We start from the raw sequence: 20922 nt of genomic DNA, 5'->3' as shown, positions 1-20922 counted from the left end.
TAGTAACCACGGCAACACCGTTCATCGAAATCAAAAACCGATACACAGAATTATGTATCTTAGTGTAGTCTACTTGTGTGCCAAGTTATATTGAAATCACACCAAAACTGTAGGAGGAGTAGCATTTTGAAAGAATTTCACAGAAATTTCTATTTTTAGTAACCACGGCAACACCGTTCATCGAAATCAAAAACCGATACACAGAATTATGTATCTTAGTGTAGTCTACTTGTGTGCCAAGTTATATTGAAATCAGACCAAAACTGTAGGAGGAGTAGCATTTTGAAAATTGTTTACAGACAGACAGACAGACAGACAACAGACAGACAGACGGACGACAGACGCATTACTATCGCATAAGCTCTTCTGGTCTCTGACCAGTAGAGCTAAAAACCGATGCACAGAATTATGTATCTTAGTATAGTCTACTTGTGTGCCAAATTATATTGTAATCGGACCAAAATTGTAGGAGGAGTAGCATTTTAAAAGAATTTCTCAGAAATTTCTATTTTTAGTAACCATGGCAACACCGTTCATCGAAAGCGGAAACCAATGCACAGAATTACGTATCTTAGTGTAGTCTACTTGTGTGCCAAGTTATACTGAAATTAGACCAAAACTGTAGGAGGAGTAGCATTTATTTTAACAGAAATTTCTATTTTTAGTAACCACGGCAACACCGTTAATCGAAATCAAAAACCCATGCACAGAATTATGTATCTTAGTGTAGTCTACTTGTGTGCCAAGTAATATTGAAATTGGACCAAAACTGTGGGAGGAGTAGCATTTCGAAAGAATTTCACAGAAATTTCTATTTTTAGTAACCACGGCAACACCATTCATCGAAATCAAAAACCGATGCACAGAATTATGTATCTTAGTGTAGTCTACTTGTGTCCCAAGTAATATTGAAATTGGACCAAAACTGTAGGCGGAGTAGCATTTCGAAAGAATTTCACAGAAATTTCTATTTTTAGTAACCACGGCAACACCGTTCATCGAAATCAAAAACTGATGCACAGAATTATGTCTCTTAGTGTAGTCTACTTGTGTGCCAAGTAATACTGAAATCGGACAAAAACTGTAGGAGGAGTAGCATTTCGAAAGAATTTCACAGAAATTTCTATTTTTAGTAACCACGGCAACACCATTCTTCGAAATCATAAACCGATGCAAAAAATTATGTATCTTGGTGTAGTCTACTTGTGTGCCAGGTTATATTGAAATCAGACCAAAACTGTAGGAGGAGTAGCATTTTAAAAAATTGTTTACAGACAGACAGACAGACAGACGGACAGACAGACGGATATCGACGGACGCATTACTATCGCATAAGCTCTTCTGGTCTCTGACCAGTAGAGCTAAAAATGATTAAAGCACTAAGTTTCCATTGTTTATTCAAATAATTTTTCTTCGCCTGTCTTACAGTTATGGAGTAGAAACACAATAAAGAGGCTAATAATAATGTGAAAGGATTATCTTATGAATGGTTTATATACTGTACCCAAAACTGAAACTTTATTTCAACTTCTTATTTTTTGTAAGTAAATCAAAATTAAAATTGACATTCACATATTTCTGCACATTACTTTTTTTTTTCTTTTAATTTTTAATTTTGTTTCACTTGAACATAACATTTGTATTTTTCTTTCAAGGACCACTACTATGATCTAAAAGAAAAAAAAAGAATTATGTATATTGCATAATTTAATCAAAGTTGGTTAATTGTACTGTTCTGTCTCTTTTTATATATATAAACCCTAAACGGTGCCCGATTTTTCTGTGCGAAATTACAGTTCAGTCACAATTTTGACGAAATCTATTTGAAACTGGAACTGAATGAATATATTTTTACGCAGAAAAGGCATGCCCATAGGAATCAACTTCAGTTGTTTGTTTTTGGTTTTTTTTTGGGGGGGGGCATATTTTTTCAGTTGGGGACACTTTCAACAACCAAATATTCCTTGACAAGCAACAGAAAGTTTCTACGGTCAAGAAAGGTCACCTATTCGGCAAACCATTTTTTCCTTGTTATTATTTCAAAACATACTACTTTCTCGATATCTCAAAATTAAAAGAAATATGACTCGTTTTTCATTTATATAAAGGAGGGGGGTGCCCAAACTTGAAAATCCAACTTCGGCGGGGGGGTGGAGTAGGTTCAGACTTTTTGGGTAGGTTCAGACTTTATTCACTACTAAATTTCCTCTATGAACGGGAGCATTGTCATCCATAAATACATACTCATTATCTGGAAAATGTCTGGCTAAAATGGGCCAAAGGTTGTTGTCTAATATTTCTATATATTTTCTTGCATTTATGTTACCTTCTACATTAGTTAAAGTTCCTATTCCTCTTAATATACAAACACAAACCCAGATCATGATACTCAGATGTCGTCGAGATGGCGGACACACAAGCTGCGCACTGTACTTTTCCTCGTCTTTTCTCCAGATATAAACTTTCTTATTTTTTCCAATTACTATCTGGCTTTCATCAATGAACACCCATTTATTCATCTCATGATGAACAGTCCAATAGACGAATTTCACATTCCTAAGAGTTATCTCCTGTTCTCGGGGTAACGCTCATTTTTCCCACTTTGTCCTTTGTAAGTTACCTGTATATTTTTAATCTTCAAACGTTATCGGACAATTTTGATCTGTACCAGTATTGCCAGAGCATGGGGCAACATGAAAAGCATAGTGAATATATTCTTTCAGATTTTATTTCTAAAATACTGACCCATAAACTTGTAATGTAATTGAAGGAAAACAGTGTCTTACGCCGGTTGACCTCGGATTGACCCGCAAAGGGGAATAACTTTTGTAAATGTGAAAGTCGTCTATTTCTTCTCCTTGCACCATTTACAGCGAGCTTTTTTGTTGGCCTCACGAATAGCGACTTTTTTCTTGGCAACCCCTCGTTTGTATCCCAGCTCTTGAATTTTTTTTTATAGTTCTAGTACAAAATCTATGATTGTTTTCCTCATTTATAATACCTGTGATGTCTTCGTAAGTTCTTTGTCTGTTTTCTTTAACTATACGTGAAAGTTTGTTTTTATCTATGTCTGTAAACACTTTCTTTCTCCCTCTTCCTCGTTGATTTTCTACCTGTCCCGTTTCATCAAACTTTTTAACAATACTACGTATTGTTGATCTAGGGATTCCTAATATTCTCTCTAATTCTGATGTATTTCTGTTCTTTTTATATGATTCTACAACCATACTTCTGACAGACGTATTTAATTCTTTAACCTTGCGACCCATGTTGTTTATACATAAATTAAGCGACAAACAATGTAGCAGACGACAAAAATATTGTGTATACGTCATCAATTTTAGTATTACAACACAAAGATAAAAGTAGAATGGGAAAATCATATGTCTAAAAATAGCACTCAGCCCTACTTTACCGAACATGCGAGAAAACCTGATACGATTTGCGGGGAAGTGGCGAATAATTATGTCCCTTGACTGTATGTACTTAGTTTATTTAATACCAAAGAGCAGGGAAGAAGATTTTCAAAGAAATAATGCATTTCCCTATATAATCTATTAAACCCTGCTCTAGCATAAGAATCCTGATACTGGGGCCATGAATTTCATAATTTTGGTAGAAGACTCAATGCTGATTACAATCAAGCCAACAGTTTGACTGCTTGATGTCCAGGAGTAAAGAGGAAATTTTCTTAAAGATTGCACTAATTTTAGTGGTTTTTGCCCCATCCTTCAGGCCCCAGGGGGCAAGGACCATAAATTTCACAATTTTTGTTCCCCTTCACCCATGCTTTATGCCAAAATTGGTTGAAATTGGTTGAATGGTTGCAGAGAAGAAGCTGAAAATATTCAAATGTTAACACAAGATGCACTGTGGATGACAACTGACAAAAACAGAGAGCAATAGGTCACCTGAGGTGACCTAAAAATATAAGTAAGATCAAAGTGCATCAAATCTGGTAATATGTAGCATGTATCATCAATGCTTGTTTTTTTGTAGTAACTCTGTAATGAGATCTGCCCTAAAAGTTTAAACCTGCTCAAAAAATATTAACCTTGCTGTTTTTTGTTGAAATAGCATTTACTAAAACCTTGACTGGTACACTGAGACACACACTATAAGCATTGTTCAAACATCTCAATTTATGTAAGGCTTAATTAAAGCACTTGAAATGGAAATCTGTTTCAAAAGCTTTCACATGGGATGCTGACATAAAGGTTATTACATACATGGAAGCCCAACTTTGTTGAGGTGAGCTGAAAATGTCTAAAATGTCTACTGACTAACAAACAGCCACATCATTGAGCATTGCTTGTAGGGTAGAAGTAAGTAATGTGAGTGGTACCTGTATGTGTGACAGAGCAATTGCAGTCTCAGCTGTAGGATCCACTTTTACAACCTGACCAAACCACAGAGGGCAATCTTTAACACTGCCCTTGCCCCCCTCACAGCACACCATCAGTAGGTAGCCATCTTCCTTCAGGCTGCCCAAATCCTGCAGGGAAGCACTTAAGTCTTCTCTGCCACAAGTCACATTCAAAAGTTGCAAAATAAGGTGTCTGTTGTCTGCAATTCTGGATGGAATGAACACTAAATAACCTGGGTCATTGGAGGCAAAGTTTACCTGTAAATCACCATTTAAGACATGAAGAGATTACATCAGTATTTCTTTTATAGGAGTAAGAGGCATGGAGATCACAAAAATCTTCATAGTAGAAGATCATAGTGACATGCTTACAGCTTGCTGTTTGAAGACTGAATTTGTACTTATTATAATTTTTCATTTTGTTTAATTATATTAATCTGGTATACATGAAGTCTGTCACAAGATCATGGTATATTTGTATCACAAGATGAAACAAGAGGCCCATGGGCCACATCGCTCACCTGAGCACTGTGGCTACATGTAGGAAAAGTAGAAATTGGTTTATTATTAAATCAAAAAGTACTCCCATGACCAATCATGGATTTGCTATTATTGAAAAGATGATTTTTGAAGAATTTGCCTATATAATTCTAATATGTAAAACTTTGGTCGGCAATTTTGGCCACGCCCTACCCCCGGGGGTCTTAATTTGAACAAACTTGAATCTACACTACCTGGGGATGCTTCCATATAAATATGATGAAATATGGCTTTGTCATTCTTGCGAAGAAGATTTTTAAAGAATTTTCCTATATATTTCTACAGTCGTTTGGCCAGTTCCGGATTTTGGCCAGTTCCGAATAATTAGTAATTTAAGGACTGATAATTAATAGATTCAACGGTGTAAAAATAAATTGATTTCTATGGTAAGAAGGCTTATCTATGAGTGTTTGAATTATGTGAAGTTTTGATTTTTTGCCCTCAGTTTGGTTTCATTATCGTACTTGAAATGGTTGGCATACTTTTACAATGCAACAAATCTGAATCACCGCGACACGTAAGTCTGCAGAAAAACCTCTGTAGATGCATAAATTTTTCACATAAAACAACGTTCCAGGTATCAAAAGTAAGTTTGATATGTACTCTAATATATACTAAGAATTTGTCAAAAATAAATATTTAGAACACTGGAAGATATCGAAATATTTTCGTGTTCTTATTTTACCAGTTCCAAATACCCATTTTAAACACTATTATAAATTCACTCTTCGATGTTTTTTTCATTGTAAACGTGACTTATTATACCCCCGCTTGAAAAACAGGAAGAAGGGATATAAAGTAATGGGATGTTTGTCCATCCGTCCGTCCGTCCGTCTAGCTGTACGTCCGTCTGTCTGATATGCTCTGGTGTATCCATTTCTTATCCGCAACCCCTCTTCTACCACTGAATAAAGTTTAATGACGCTTCACAGAATTTAATGAGTCTTTCACAGAATCTTTGTTTAACAGTGCCAAAGTGCACCTATTTTATTTTTGGATCTGGTACATAATTTGGGCTCCCTGAGAAAAACATAGATACTGCCATTCTTTGAAATATTGAAAGGTATATCCATCTCTTATACGCATTTCCTCCCATACAATTGAATAAGATTTAATAATACTTTCACGTATTCTTTATTGCATTGTGACATTGTGACCTTTTATTTTACTTTTTGATCTGACATTTATTTCGGGTAAAACATGGAGTTTGTCTTAAATAATCATAAAGGAGGCGTGGGGTATCATTAAAATGAGCTCAGTGCCCACAGTACCTCTAGTTTCTCTTCAACCTTTGGAAATACATATAATTTATTGGTAAGCAATTAATTTAACTTTTCTTAGCAGTGCTCCAAGTTGCGACTAAAACGGTCGCATTTGCGACCCAAAAGTTGGTTTTGCGACTAGAAATTAAAAATAAAACGCATTGAGAAAATCTGGGCTGGCAACGTCCATCTTTTTATGATCGGGATCGAGATTTATGTTTTCAAGATTCTCTATCAAGACAACGTTTGAAGATAAATACTTTAACACACTTTACAAAGCATCGTATGGACTTAGATCATGTAATGTTATGACAGCATGCTGTAATAGTAGTCTCGTTCAACCAGACGCTCGGCTGTCTCCGTAAATCTCCGACAAGCAGTCTCTCTGCTTGTCGGAGATTTACGGAGACAGCCGAGCGTCTGGTTGAACGAGACTAGCTGTAATAGTTAAGTTAGATAGAACCAGAAACGTATAAACATAACGTTTCTGAGAGAATGGCATCCAAACATCGTAAACTTTCTAGAGTTTCTCTGACTTTGTTATTAGAGCATTTGGTCAATGACTTTCATATCACAATTAAGTGTTTTGGCGGCATTGATAACGACTTAGTTATGGTTAAGATACGTAGTCGTAAGTAAACAGGTAAACATGATAAACAATTGGCAAAGTCCTGTCTTATCAAGACTGTCAAAGTTTTATTTTATTTTGATTAAACTCTATTTCTAGGATCAGATTACTTGTGTTCTTCTGTGTACATGTACTATACAAAGGGTGGTTGTTTTAATAAAAAATTATCCTTCAACTAGCAAAAGATTTCTAGTCACAGTAATTAATAATCTTTGATTTAATAAAAACATAACACATGTGGAAGTTAGTTCATTGTTTTAATAGTGTTATTTACATGTTTCAATCATGGCGAGTGAAAAATTTGTTTGTGGCGACCAGAAATTCTGAAATGGCGACCAAAAAAAATTTTAGGTCGCCATTTAGCGACCTAAAAGTAAGTGCGACTTGGAGCACTGCTTAGGCATGCCAATTGATAACGTCTGGGACGTATATTTGTTAATTTAGGGTTGAATTGAATAAGAATCTCTGGGGTATCCGGAACCCTTCGGGTTATTCGTAACTGGTAAAATGGACACCTATGGTAAGTTGCGAAATAATTTTTTTTGAGGGAAGTCTGAACTTTTATGAAACAATATTGAATTTCACAAGTCATCGAACTACCTTGACAAAACACTTGGATTTTGATATAATTCCTAGTATATTTATAGCACCGTCGAATCGGTTTCTTATTCGGAACTGGCCAAATAACTGTATGTAAAACTTTGGTCAGCCATTTTGGTCACGCCCTACCCCCGGGGGTCTTGATTTGAATGAACTTGAATCTACACTACCTGGGGATGCTTAGATATAAATACATGTATGATGAATTATGGCTTTGTCATTCTTGAGAAGAAGATTTTTTAAGAATTTTCCTATATATTTCTATGTAAAACTTTGTTCGGCCATTTTGGCCACGCCCTACCCCCAGGGGTCATGATTTGAACAAATTTGAATCTACACTACCTGAGGATGCTTCCATATAAATATGATGAATTATGGCTTTGTCATTCTTGAGAAGAAGATTTTTAAAGAATTTTCCTATATATTTCTATGTAAAATTTTGTTCGGCCAATTTTGGCCCCGCCCTACCCCTGGGGGTCATGATTTGAACAAACTTGAGTCTACACTACCTGGGGATGCTTCCATATAAATATGATGAAATATGTCTTTGTCATTCTTGAGAAGAAGATTTTTAAAGAATTCTCCTATATATTTCTATGTAAAACTTTGGTCGGCCATTTTGGCCACGCCCTACCCCGGGGGTCATGATTTGAACAAACTTAAATCTACACTACCCCAGGATGCTTCCAAATAAGTTTCAGCTTTCCTGGCACAGTGGTTTTTGAGAAGAAGATTTTTAAAACATGCCATCAAATTTTTATCAATTCGCAATTATCTCCCCTTGAATGAGGGAGTGGCCCTTCATTTGAACAAACTTGAATCCCCTTCACCCAAGGATGCTTTGTGGCAAGTTTGGTTGAAATTGGCTAAGCGGTTCTTGAGAAGAAGTCGAAAAGTTTACAGACAGACAGACAGACAGACAGATGGACAGCTAGACAGACAGACGCCGGACAAAATGTGATCAGAAAAGCTCACTTGAGCCTTCGACTCAGGTGAGCTAAAAACTGTACCTTGTTTTTTTTTTTTTGCACCATTAGAAACTAATAGAAACAAGAGGCCCAGGGGCCACATCACACACATGAGCACTTTGGCTATGAAAAAGCAGAAAATTAATCAATATAGAATTGAAAAGTATAAATATGACCAATAACAGATTTGCTATACTCGAGAAGAAGATTTTAAAAGATTTTTTTATATACTGTAATCCAACTTTTATTCGCGAGCAAGAAATTTTTGTGAAATTCGCGAGAGCCTCGTGATCACGAATATTTCTTGCCGCGAATGGGTCCTTAAAGCCTCAATGTCTATCAACAACAGATCCAACAAGAGGCCCATGGGCCACATCGCTCACCTGAGAAGCTTTGACCATTCTGTTCTTTACCAGATTTCCCCCTTGTAATACATAAAGCATCCCCACCCTACCCCACTGATCATAATTTAGACATTTTGAAATCTACACTACCCCATGATCCTTCCATGGGCACATATGTTTCAGCTTTTTTGGCCCAGTGGTTCCTGAGAAGAAGATTTTCAAAGATTTTTCCTATATATTTCTATGTAAAACTTTGATTCCCTATAATGGCCCCGCCCTTCCCCCGGGGGTTATGATTCCTAAAATTTAGAATTAACACTACCCCAGAATGCTTCCACATAAGCTTCACTTTTTCTGCCCCAATGGTTCTTGAGAAGAAGATTTTCAAAGATTTTTCCTATATATTTCTATATAAAACTTTGATTCCCCATTGTGGCCCCGCCCTTCCCCCGGGGGTCATTATTTGAACAATTTAGAATCTACATTATACCAGGATGCTTCCACATAAGTTTCAGCTTTTCTGGCCCAATGGTTCTTGAGAAGAAGATTTTCAAAGATTTTTCCTATATATTTCTATATAAAACTTTGATTCCCCATTGTGGCCCCGCCCTTCCCCCGGGGGTCATTATTTGAACAATTTAGAATCTACATTATACCAGGATGCTTCCACATAAGTTTCAGCTTTTCTGGCCCAGTGGTTCTTGAGAAGAAGATTTTCAAAGATTTTTCCTATATATTTCTATATTAAACTTTGATTCCCCATTGTGGCCCCGCCCTTCCCCCGGGGGTCATGATGTGAACAATTTAGAATCTACATTATACCAGGATGCTTCCACATAAGTTTCAGCTTTTCTGGCCCAGTGGTTCTTGAGAAGAAGATTTTCAAAGATTTTTCCTATATATTTCTATGTAAAACTTTGATTCCCCATTGTGGCCCCGCCCTTCCCCCGGGGGTCATGATGTGAACAATTTAGAATCTACATTATACCAGGAGGCTTCCACATAAGATTCAGCTTTTCTGGCCCAGTGGTTCTTGAGAAGAAGATTTTCAAAGATTTTTCCTATATATTTCTATATAAAACTTTGATTCCCCATTGTGGCCCCGCCCTTCCCCCGGGGGTCATGATGTGAACAATTTAGAATCTACATTATACCAGGATGCTTCCACATAAGTTTCAGCTTTTCTGGCCCAGTGGTTCTTGAGAAGAAGATTTTCAAAGATTTTTCCTATATATTTCTATATTAAACTTTGATTCCCCATTGTGGCCCCGCCCTTCCCCCGGGGGTCATTATTTGAACAATTTAGAATCTACACTATACCAGGATGCTTCCACATAAGTTTCAGCTTTTCTGGCCCAGTGGTTCTTGAGAAGAAGATTTTCAAAGATTTTTCCTATATATTTCTATATAAAACTTTGATTCCCCATTGTGGCCCCGCCCTTCCCCCGGGGGTCATGATTTGAACAATTTAGAATCTACATTATACCAGGATGCTTCCACATAAGTTTCAGCTTTACTGGCCCAGTGGTTCTTGAGAAGAAGATTTTTTAATGACCCCACCCTATTTTTGTCTTTTCTTGATTATCTCCCCTTGCGAGGGGATATGTCCCTTCATTTTAACAATTTAAATTCCCCTTCACCCAAGGATGCTTTGTACCAAGTTTGGTCAAAATTGGCCCAGTGGTTCTTGAGAAGAAGTCGAAAATGTGAAAAGTTTACAGACGGACAGACAGACAGACGGACAGCTGGACAAACGGACGGACGACGGACAAAATGTGATCAGAAAAGCTCACTTGAGCCTTCGGCTCAGGTGAGCTAAAAAAGGTTTGATCGCGAAAATTAATCGTCGCAAACTAATTTACCCCAGGTTAATCGTGAAATAAAGTCGTCACGAATAAAAGTTGGTTTACAGTATTCCTAGTGTGTAAAATTTGATCACCCACTGTGGGCCCTTCCTAAGCCTAGGGGTCAAGATTTGAAAAAAAATTGAATCTACACTACCAGAAGATGTTTTCATGTAACAAGAGGTCCATGGGCCTTGTAGGTCACCTGAGCATCACGCAGCAACTTTCCAACAATTGAATTTGGTTCATGTTTTAAACTAGACATCATGGCATTCACAATTTTGAAAGAGGCTAATTTGCTTATCATAACTATACACTTAGCAATTGCTTAGCTTGGTTACTTGATACCCATAGGCAGGGTAGGGGGACAAAAAATACATTTCAACTAATCAGTAATGTTCAGCAATAATCATTAGTGTCCCTACCACACATAAACCCTTGACCCTGGGTCAACACATTTCACAATTTTGGAAAAGGCACCCTTGCTTATCAAAAATGTTTGATTAATACCAAGGAGCAGATTTCAAACAATTAATTCATTTTCAGTATATAAGTAGAGCCCCCCCCTTCTCTATGGTAACCCTGACCCAAGGGCCTTGAAATTCATAATTTTGGAAAACGCAATCTTGCTCATCATAACTACTTGCTTAGTTAGTTTTTTTTAATACCCAGGAGCAGAGATGAAGATTTTCAAAGAACTCATGTATTTTCACTATATAATCAATAGAGCCCCACCCTAACACCAGGACCCCTGACCTTGGGCCCATAAAATTCACAATTTTTTAAAAGCCATTCTTGCTCATCATAACTAGAAAACTGACCAGTCAGCAAGGGCCCCGCCATGGGATAGAATTACAAGGGTGCAGCTTACGGAATGATTAAAAAATTTACGAAGAATAAGCAACAGCAACTGTATTCTTAAAATTTCAAGATAATTCCTGAATATTCAAAAACCTGTAAATAATATCCTTGTATTTACATTAGGCAGTAAAGAACAACTTAACATTGAATGTATATTTAAACAATAATGAAGCTTATCTTATACAAAATGCCAGCCTTTAATGAATGCAAATATCATGAAGGTTTGACCTTAGCTTCAAACAAACAGCAGTTGCAGACAAAGGTTTTCATTAACCCTAGTAATGCTATATATAATACAAAGTGAAAAGGCTGTGAGCTGAATATTTTTGCCTAGTTTTGAAAGAAAAAGAGGTGGTTTGTTTAAATCAAATTTATTTAGTAACAATAATAGTAATATAGACATATTATACATCAAAATGTTCAGCAGACTTTTAGCTTCTATTTCAAACATGTTATAATACAATATATTTGTATATATACAGCTATACAGGTAATCTCCAGGTAGATACAGGTAAAAACATAAAAAAAATAGATTTTAAAAGAGAAATATTATTTTTTAAATCAAATCAATCAATATTTTATGAGAAATTAATAAATTAATAATTAATTGATAATTTTCTTCATTCAATTACAGAACAGGTATGTATTTTTCAACAGGTATAATCCATTTCAACAACCAATGAAAACGACTGAATAACTTTAAATATGCAGCTAATTAAATACATATAAATAAATAAATAACTTATAACATATAACATGAATAATAAAATAAATACATAATATGTCATGATAAATAGATTTGGATTTGGATTTAATGTATCCACACATAATTTTCACACCTAACAGGTAATAATTATATACATGTATATATATTTAGGTAATCTTCAGGTAAATACAGGTAAAAACATAAAGAAATAGATTTTAGAAGAGAAATATCATTTTTTAAATCAAATTAATCGATATTTCATTAGAAATTTATAAACTGATTAATTACAGATAAATAAATAAATAAATAAATAAATAAATAAATAAATAAATAAATAAATAAATAAATAATTTATAACAGATAACATGAATAATACAATGAACACATAAAATGTCATAAGAAAAAGGACAGGAAAGGAATCTAGTTATCAATGTGCCTTGTGCATTGATCCCTGTTTCAAACTTTAAATAACTTATAACAGATAACATGAATAATACAATGAACACATAAAATGTCATAATAAATAAATTCTTTGGATGGATTTGTATCCGCACATAATTTTCACATCTGAACTGAAATCTACTCGTCGACCATCACACGCATCTTGTATGCAGCTATGTAGTCTTTATGTGTGTGAAAAAGTTTGAAGCAGGGGTCAACGCACAAGGCAGTCAGACACTTGTCACACTGATAGCTAGATTCCTTTCCTGCGCTTTTCCTTTTTTCACCAATTGATTCGAGCCTCTGCCTCTCTGCCACCGAGCACACGACACAAGCACGGGTAATGTTTTTCTTTAAGCCTGTTCCAACGATCTTCATGGGGAAGTGGTGCCCCTGCAGTCTCATGATGGGTTCTGCTGCAGTGCTAGGCCTCCCCACAGGCTTTGTACACATTCCTGGGACACATGCTCTATTAACGGACTGCACAAGTTCGGTTACAAGTTGTTTTCGGAAAACTCTGTGAAGCATAGGTTTCCTTGGAGTTAGGGTCTTGTAGCACAGGTAAGCATTCAAAGTAGCTAGAGAAATCACATGGAAAATCACGCGCTTCCACCACTTCAGGGTCCTGGCATTGAAAGTAGCGTAAGAAACCATTTGATCAGATCTACGCCTCCCATATACTTGTTGTACGCATTAACGATAGCAGGATTTTCGATGGGTGTTCCTGTTCGTGGTGCCACTCTTCCACAGGGGGCTTTTGCAGCTTCCTCGATGGTAGATAACAGGTAAACAACTTTACGGTCATGGTACTTCACAAGAACAAGTTCATCATTGCACATACTGAACATATTACCTTTGTCCACCTTTTTGTCCTTTATCCGCTGCTTAATTCCCTTCCGGTTAACTCGTAATGTTCCAGTGGCACCACACTCGAGCACAAACAAGTCAGTGTAAAGCTGTGGTGAACTATAATAATTGTCCATGTACAAAATGTAACCTTGTCCAAAGTATCCTCGCATCATGTCCATAACTAAGTCGTATGTAGCCCCATTTGCACTAGCAGGTGTCTCCGATTTCCCAGTATAAAGTTTGAAACGTAAACAATACCCAGTCACTGCATCACACAACATGTAGGCCTTAATCCCATACTTCTTGGGTTTGTCTGGATTGTACACACGAAAAGACAGATTTCCTCGCCACGGTACCATCCCTTCATCCAAAGACAGATGTTGGTGTGGACGAAACACAGTCCCGAATGAAGAAATAATGTTTTTGTAAAGGGATCCGAGTTTGTATAGAGGGTTGTAACCCGCGTTTCCTCGACGTACCTGTGCGCTGTTATCTGCCAAATGAAAGAAGCACATGAGGAGCCAAAACCTGTCCCTTGGCATTAATGACGGAAAAAACGGTGTGGTATTCACCTCCGATGTCGTCCAATACTCGGAAATGTCCAGCTGAACTACTAAACCCATCGCAATCGTAATTGCGATAAACACCTTCATTTCATCCAGTGTGGTTTTGACCCAGTTACGAAATCGGGAAGAAGGCTTGAGGTTTCCCTCATTTCGTTGTAGATACTGCTCTGCATAGCGATTAGTTTCGTCTGCCATAGTCTGGAAATCATCATCCTTGATGAATAGGTTGAAAAAATCAAGTGGCGAACGCTGATCATCTGGCATTTCAACATTTAGTCCAGGGACGCCTGTGAAGCCCATGTCAGTGCGAGGTCGGTCACCATCTTGCCAGTTTGCCATGAAATTATTCGGATTTTCGTTGACTTCTTCATCGGAACTGTCGGCCAGATCATCAGACTCAAATCCCTCAAACTCTTCGTCACTTTCATCGTCGTTAAATAATTCGTTGAAGAAGTTTTCATGTTGTGGTAAGAACGCCGCCATTTTGGGTCACCCATAAATAAACTCGCAACTACACACTTGTTTTAAATAACAACCAATCAGATTTTAGCTACGTCACTGAGCTAGTTTTAACCCCAAACGTATTACCAAATAAGAAAAAGGTTTTTATTAGACTTTATTTCCATTGGATGTTTAAAAATACGTTATAAAAATATGCTAATGAACAATATGTCGTAACCCGGAATATTCTGGGTTCAGCTCACAGCACGTGCATTCGAAACCCGGAATATTCCGGGTTCAGCATTACCAGGGTTAACATGATTAATCTTAAAGTTACAAATAAAGAAAAGCCTACTAAATTTTCTGCAGCAAGCTAGATAATTAATCCCAAGGGATTAATTGTACCTCTCTCATCATTTTCTTCTAAAGTTACAATAAGAACTTTTTCAGTATGATAGAATGGGGTTTTTATACAACTACCTTAAAAATTAATACATGTATTCTTGAATTTACATAAAAGGAAAAAAGTAAAATAAAAAAAAAAAATTTTTTATTGAAATAAAAAACATATCTTCTTTTTATCTATTTCTTGTTTTTAAGAATTCAATGAAATCATAACTATTTTAACCAAAAAAAAGTATAAACATTTATATTTACATCCACATTTCAGAGTGTTCATAGCATTCCAATACACTTAACTTCAAAACAAACTTCACTTGCAGACAGAGGTGGTAATTAATCTCAATGTGACAGATAAAGAAAATGCTCTGGATTTCCTTAAGGAGGAAAGCTAGTTAAGCCAAAGGGACTCAAAGCAGCATTCAGTTTACAATGGGAACAGCGTCAGCAGTTATCTCTCTTTGCCAATGCATTCTTATATAAAGTTAAGGAATCTACCCCACCACCCCAGCTCCAAACCAGGGGACATAGAGAAACAAACTTAGCATCAAAATATGTCTTTCTGCCTATTGAACTACCATACCAAATTTGATCTTAATTGGGCAACCACAAAAAAAGTTATTAGGAAAAAACAGAAAATTTGTGGACGGAAGAAAGACAGACGGACAGACGGACAGACAGAGTGATTACTATAGGGCACCCGCAAATCCTTGCGGGGCCCTAAATATGTACTTAGTTAGTCTGTTCAATTCCTAGGAGCTGAGAAGAAGATTTTTAGAGAATTTCAGCATTTTCACTATATACTAGTAATCAATAGAGCCCCTCCCCTACACCAGGACCCCCGACCCTGGGGTCATAAAATTAACAATTCTGGAAGAGACATTCTTGCTATTCATAACTATGCAGAGAAGAAGATTTTCAAAGAAATAATGCATTTTCACTATATAATCTATATAGCCCCACCCTAGCACTAGAACCCCTGATCCTGGGACCATGAATTTCACAATTTTGGTAGAGGACTCAATGCTCATTAGATTCATGCCAACAGTTTTTTGCTTGATGTCCAGGAGTAAAGAAAAAGATTTTTTTAAGACTGTACTAATTTAAGTGGTTTTGGCCCCACCCCTCAAGCCCCAAAGGGGGGCAGGGACCATGAAATTCACAATTTTTGTTCCCCTACACTTATACTTGTAGATGCTTTATGCCAAAATTGGTCGAAATTGGTTTAGTGGTTGCAGAGAAGAAACTGAAAATGTTCAAATATTATCACATGATGCAGGACGACAGACGAAAACTGATAGCAATAGTTTTAAAAATAACCATGGCTTTGCTGTTCTGGAGAAGAGGATTTTTAAAGATTTTCCTTAATACTTATAACTCATTGTGGTTCTGTCCTTCCTCATAGGTTAGAATTTGAAGAAATAGGAATCTAAACTACCTGAGGATACTTTCATGTAACAAGAGGCCCATGGGCCACATAGCTCACCTGAGCACATTGGCTAGGAAATAAAAGCAGAAATCACTTCAGTATTGAGAAGTTTACAAGTGGGATTTTAAACTACCTGATGATGCTTCCATACAATAAATGCCTTTGTTGTTTTTGAGCAGATGATTTTTTTCCCTATTAATTCCTTTAATCCCCCCAACCCCACCCCCATTGTGCCCCAGCCCTACCCCTGGCAGCCCTCATTTGAACCACTATGACTTTGTACTACCTGAGGTTGCCTCCATATCAATATTTAAACATGGCTTTTCTGTTCTTGGGGAAAAAATATTTCATTGATATTTCTTGGCTAAACTTTGATCCCCAACTGTGGCCCACCTATCCAACCCCTACTACCCATTCATGACTTAACAAACTTGAATCTACACTATGTGAGGATGCTTACATAAAGTTATGACCAATCATGGCTTTGTGGAGTTTTTAAAAATTTTCCGATGTATTCATTCCTCTATAAAACTTTAATCATTCATTGTGTCCCCACCCTACCCTCTGGGGTCATGACTGGAGCAAACTTGAATCTACCTGTACATTTCCTGAGGATGTTTTCACATTAGTTTCATCTTTCCTGGCCAAGTGGTTCTTGAAAAGAAGATTTTCAGATTTTTCCTATATATTCCTATGTAAATCATTGATCAATCAACCTGATAGGAAAGTCAACGTCAGAAAATTATGACACACTGGAATTGGGCACAATCAATCATGTCAGTGTACCATTGAAATCTTTTAATAATATTTTGAAGCTAGGGTAAGTGAAGAAAAATTAGGATAAGGTCATGGTGAGAAATTCACAACACAGTTGTAAAACATTTGTTGAATACAGAGTTATTAAAATATTCACTTACCATTACAAAATTTGTAGTTTTCAGCTTAGCCAAAAGTTCAACAGTTGTTACTGCAATGTTAAAGTCTGCTGCTATTTCCAGATCCTGCAATGTATGAAATTTAAAATTTGATGCAAAATTTCCCTTGATATTTAAACTTTGGTGAAAAATGTAAAATCCTTATGATAAAACTAGAAAGTCTGCTATTGCAAGCAATACTATGTCGCCCCGAACTGGACAAGACTTTCATTTTTTCATCACTAAAACAATACCCATTAGCTAAGCTTAGACAACCATTAACTTGTATCAATCCTTTTGGTACTTTGATTTAAAAATCAAAGTTAAGGCCATAATAAAAATATTCCTAGATTCTCATCCCCGCCCGCCCCGATTTTATACCCCCGCCTTGATTTTTTTATTTCTGTTTTTCTTCGTCATAATTCTGATCGGGATCGGTAATCATCTACCATTCTACTTTCGTTTTAAATCCCGCGAAAGTCGACATGATTTTGACAGCTGAAACGATGGAAATAGCTGTAATACATGCGTATATTATATTTTGAACAAGGGTCATTGGTTGAAAAAGATTGGTGATGATCTGAAGTAAGAGATAATTGAACCTTTACTATGACTTTTATTTGGTTATTGTAGGTAAAATTACACCGATTGACCAGATCAATAAAATATCTGCGAAATTGAAAAAATAAAAAATATAGAATAAAAGCCGCCCACCCGCCTCGATTTTTAAAAAATTTCGGATGAGAATCTAGCAATTTATTTATTATGGCATAAAGGATTTTCACCTTTCCCCTGTTTCCATGGGAACTATTGACAATTTGCAATTTATAAATGCAACACGCACAATTACAGGTACTAATCATTAAATCAATAAAGATTCATGACGAATATCCAAGGGACAAGAGAGAACACTCTCAGACAAAATTTATCACTTTTTGCAGGTTTCCATGGCAATGGTAGCCATTATGAAACTGAATGACCACACAACACAACTACAACCGGTGATCATCCTTTGAGGAAAGTTTCAGGAAGATTGTCACAGCCATCTCCGAGAAACAGCCTGGAGAACAAAAACATGTGTACAATCGCAATAGAATTTTCAATTTAAATTACTATGGCAACATCAACAAGAGGCCCAAGGGCCACAGCGCTCACCTGAGCACATCGGGCTTGAATTCTTGAAAAGAAGATTTTAAAAGGTTTCCCTATATATCCCTATGTAAAACTTGGGTCGGCCATTTTGGTCCCACCCTATCCCCAGGGCCGGGGGTCATGATTTGAACAAACTTGAATCTGCACTACCTGAGGATGATTCCACAAGAGTTTCATCTTTCCTGGCCCAGTGGTAATTGAGAAGGATTTTTTAAGATATTTCCTATATTTTCCTATGTAAAACTTGGGTCGGCCATTTTGGCCCCACCCTTGCCCTGGGGGTCATGATTTGAACAAACTTGAATCTACACTACCTGAGGATGATTCCACATGAGTTTCATCTTTCCTGGCCCAGTGATTCTGGAGAAGAAGATTTTTAAAGATTTTTCCTATGTATTCCTATGTAAAACTTGGGTCGGCCATTTTGGCCCCATCCTTGCCCCTGGGGTCATGATTTGAACAAACTTGAATCTACACTACCTGAGGATGATTCCACTTGAGTTTCATCTTTCCTGGCCCAGTGGTTCTGGAGAAGAAGATTTTTAAAGATTTTCTTATATATTCCTATGAAAAACTAGGCCATTTTGGCCCCACCCTTGCCCCAGGGGTCATGATTTGAACAAACTTGAATCTACACTACCTGAGGATGATTCCACATGAGTTTCATCTTTCCTGTCCTAGTGGTTCTTGAGAAGAAGATTTTTAAAGATTTTCTTATATATTCCTATGTAAAACTAGGGTCGGCCATTTTGGCCCCACCCTTGCCCCAGGGGTCATGATTTGAACAAACCTGAATCTACACTACCTGAGGATGATTCCACATGAGTTTCATCTTTCCTGTCCTAGTGGTTCTTGAGAAGAAGATTTTTAAAGATTTTCTTATATATTCCTATGTAAAACTAGGGTCGGCCATTTTGGCCCCACCCTTGCCCCAGGGGTCATGATTTGAACAAACTTGAATCTACACTACCTGAGGATGATTCCACTTGAGTTTCATCTTTCCTGGCCCAGTGGTTCTGGAGAAGAAGATTTTTAAAGATTTTTCCTATGTATTCCTATGTTAAACTTGGGTCGGCCATTTTGGCCCCATTATGATTTGAACAAACTTGAATCTACACTACCTGAGGATGATTCCACATGAGTTTCATCTTTCCTGGCCCAGCGGTTCTGGAGAAGAAGATTTTTTAAAAATGCCATTAATTTTTAACAAATTCATGATTATCTCCCCTTGGAAAAGGGCGTGGCCCTTCATTTGAACAAACTTGAATCCCCTTCTCCCAAGGATACTTTGTGCCAAGTTTGGTTGAAATTGGCCCAGTGGTTCTTGAGAAGAAGATGAAAATGTGAAAAGTTTACGACGCCGACGACGACAGACGACGGACAAATTTTGATCAGAAAAGCTCACTTGAGCCTTCGGCTCAGGTGAGCTAAAAACACAAAACTGATAATTATGTATCTTAGTGTAGTCTACTTGCATGCAAAATTATATAATAATCAGACTCAAACTGTATTTGGAATAGCATTTTGAAAGTACTTCAAAGAAATTTCTATTTTTAGTAACCAAGGCAACACCTTCATCGAAAACAAAATTTTTGATTTGGATGAACAGTGTTACTGTGTTTACTAAAAATAGAAATTTCTGTAAAATAATTTAAACATAGGTAATCAGAGATTATAGAGCTCACCTCAACGAATGTTGTCTTTAAGTAAGGCAAAGTCACACAATTAACCAACAAAAAGAGTACACCCAAAAATGCAAAATTTATGCAATTTTGATTTGATACTTAGGAATAGACCTATATAAAAACTTCAAACTAGTTCTTCTTTATGAAAACGTAATTAAAATCCAGCATCTGCAGCAAGTTTGAGAGTTTTCATCCCTTGATGCATCATTTGTGCAAGTTTGGTTTATATAAGCCTTATACAGGCAATTCTCGATAAACCGCCACCTTTTGTAATTCAGAAATCATGGCGGTATAACGAATTTGGCGATGAATTGAATTTTCCATCATTTAGGAAACAAGAAGTAGAGTTACCGTTCTTAACAATACCATTCGCGTTTCTATTCGTATTATTACAGGTACATGTATATAAAATTATACATACATAAAAGTAATTTTTGTGTACAGTTTAGCTAAAACAAAATGTGCAGTTATAAAATAAAGACAAGTATATGTGTATGCATGTAAATCTGCAGTCTGATATTGAAAAAAAAAACAAAACCAAAAAAAAAAAAAACATGCTGGGTCGACCGTCGTTAGATATTGCCGATAGTACGTAAAATGAATTCTTAAATAAATCCATTGTTAATGGCATCATTGTTAATGAAACGTCCAGAATTTATACCGTATATTTATTTTTTAAGCAATTTTTTGTATTGTTTAAAGCAGAGATCATTAAAATAATATCGTTATCTGCGTGCTTTAACAACGACAGCTTTCAAGGCAAAGCCGTGACTAAATGATTTTTATTTAATAGAAAACAATTTTTTAACAGTTGATGTTAAAATTATTGTTTATTTAATTCTTAATTCTTAATTTATAATTTAATTGCATGTACCTTGTCTGGCTTGGCATACTTAACAACAGGGATAGTGTCAACCAATTAGCCGC

At 36.4% G+C, this 20922-nt stretch overlaps 1 protein-coding gene across 1 annotated transcript in view; it reads right to left on the bottom strand.

Annotated features, from left to right (window-relative positions):
• Positions 1-20922, bottom strand: part of LOC134278755 (mitogen-activated protein kinase kinase kinase 4-like) — an 83097-nt gene that overhangs the window by 36636 nt on the left and 25539 nt on the right. The window contains exons 9-10 of the mRNA XM_062761046.1: positions 17162-17245; positions 4346-4624 (exon numbers count right to left, since the gene is read on the bottom strand). Coding sequence (XP_062617030.1) covers positions 4346-4624; positions 17162-17245 — 363 coding nt within the window. The remainder of the gene's footprint in view (positions 1-4345; positions 4625-17161; positions 17246-20922) is intronic.

The sequence above is a fragment of the Saccostrea cucullata genome, unplaced genomic scaffold (genome assembly GCF_032062105.1).
Source record: "Saccostrea cucullata isolate Sc308-1 unplaced genomic scaffold, CSIRO_AGI_Scuc_v1 ctg909, whole genome shotgun sequence".
NCBI classification, from domain to species: Eukaryota; Metazoa; Mollusca; class Bivalvia; order Ostreida; family Ostreidae; genus Saccostrea; species Saccostrea cuccullata.
The sequence above is the reverse complement of the archived record's forward strand: the minus strand, read 5'-3'. Positions and strand labels throughout refer to the sequence as shown.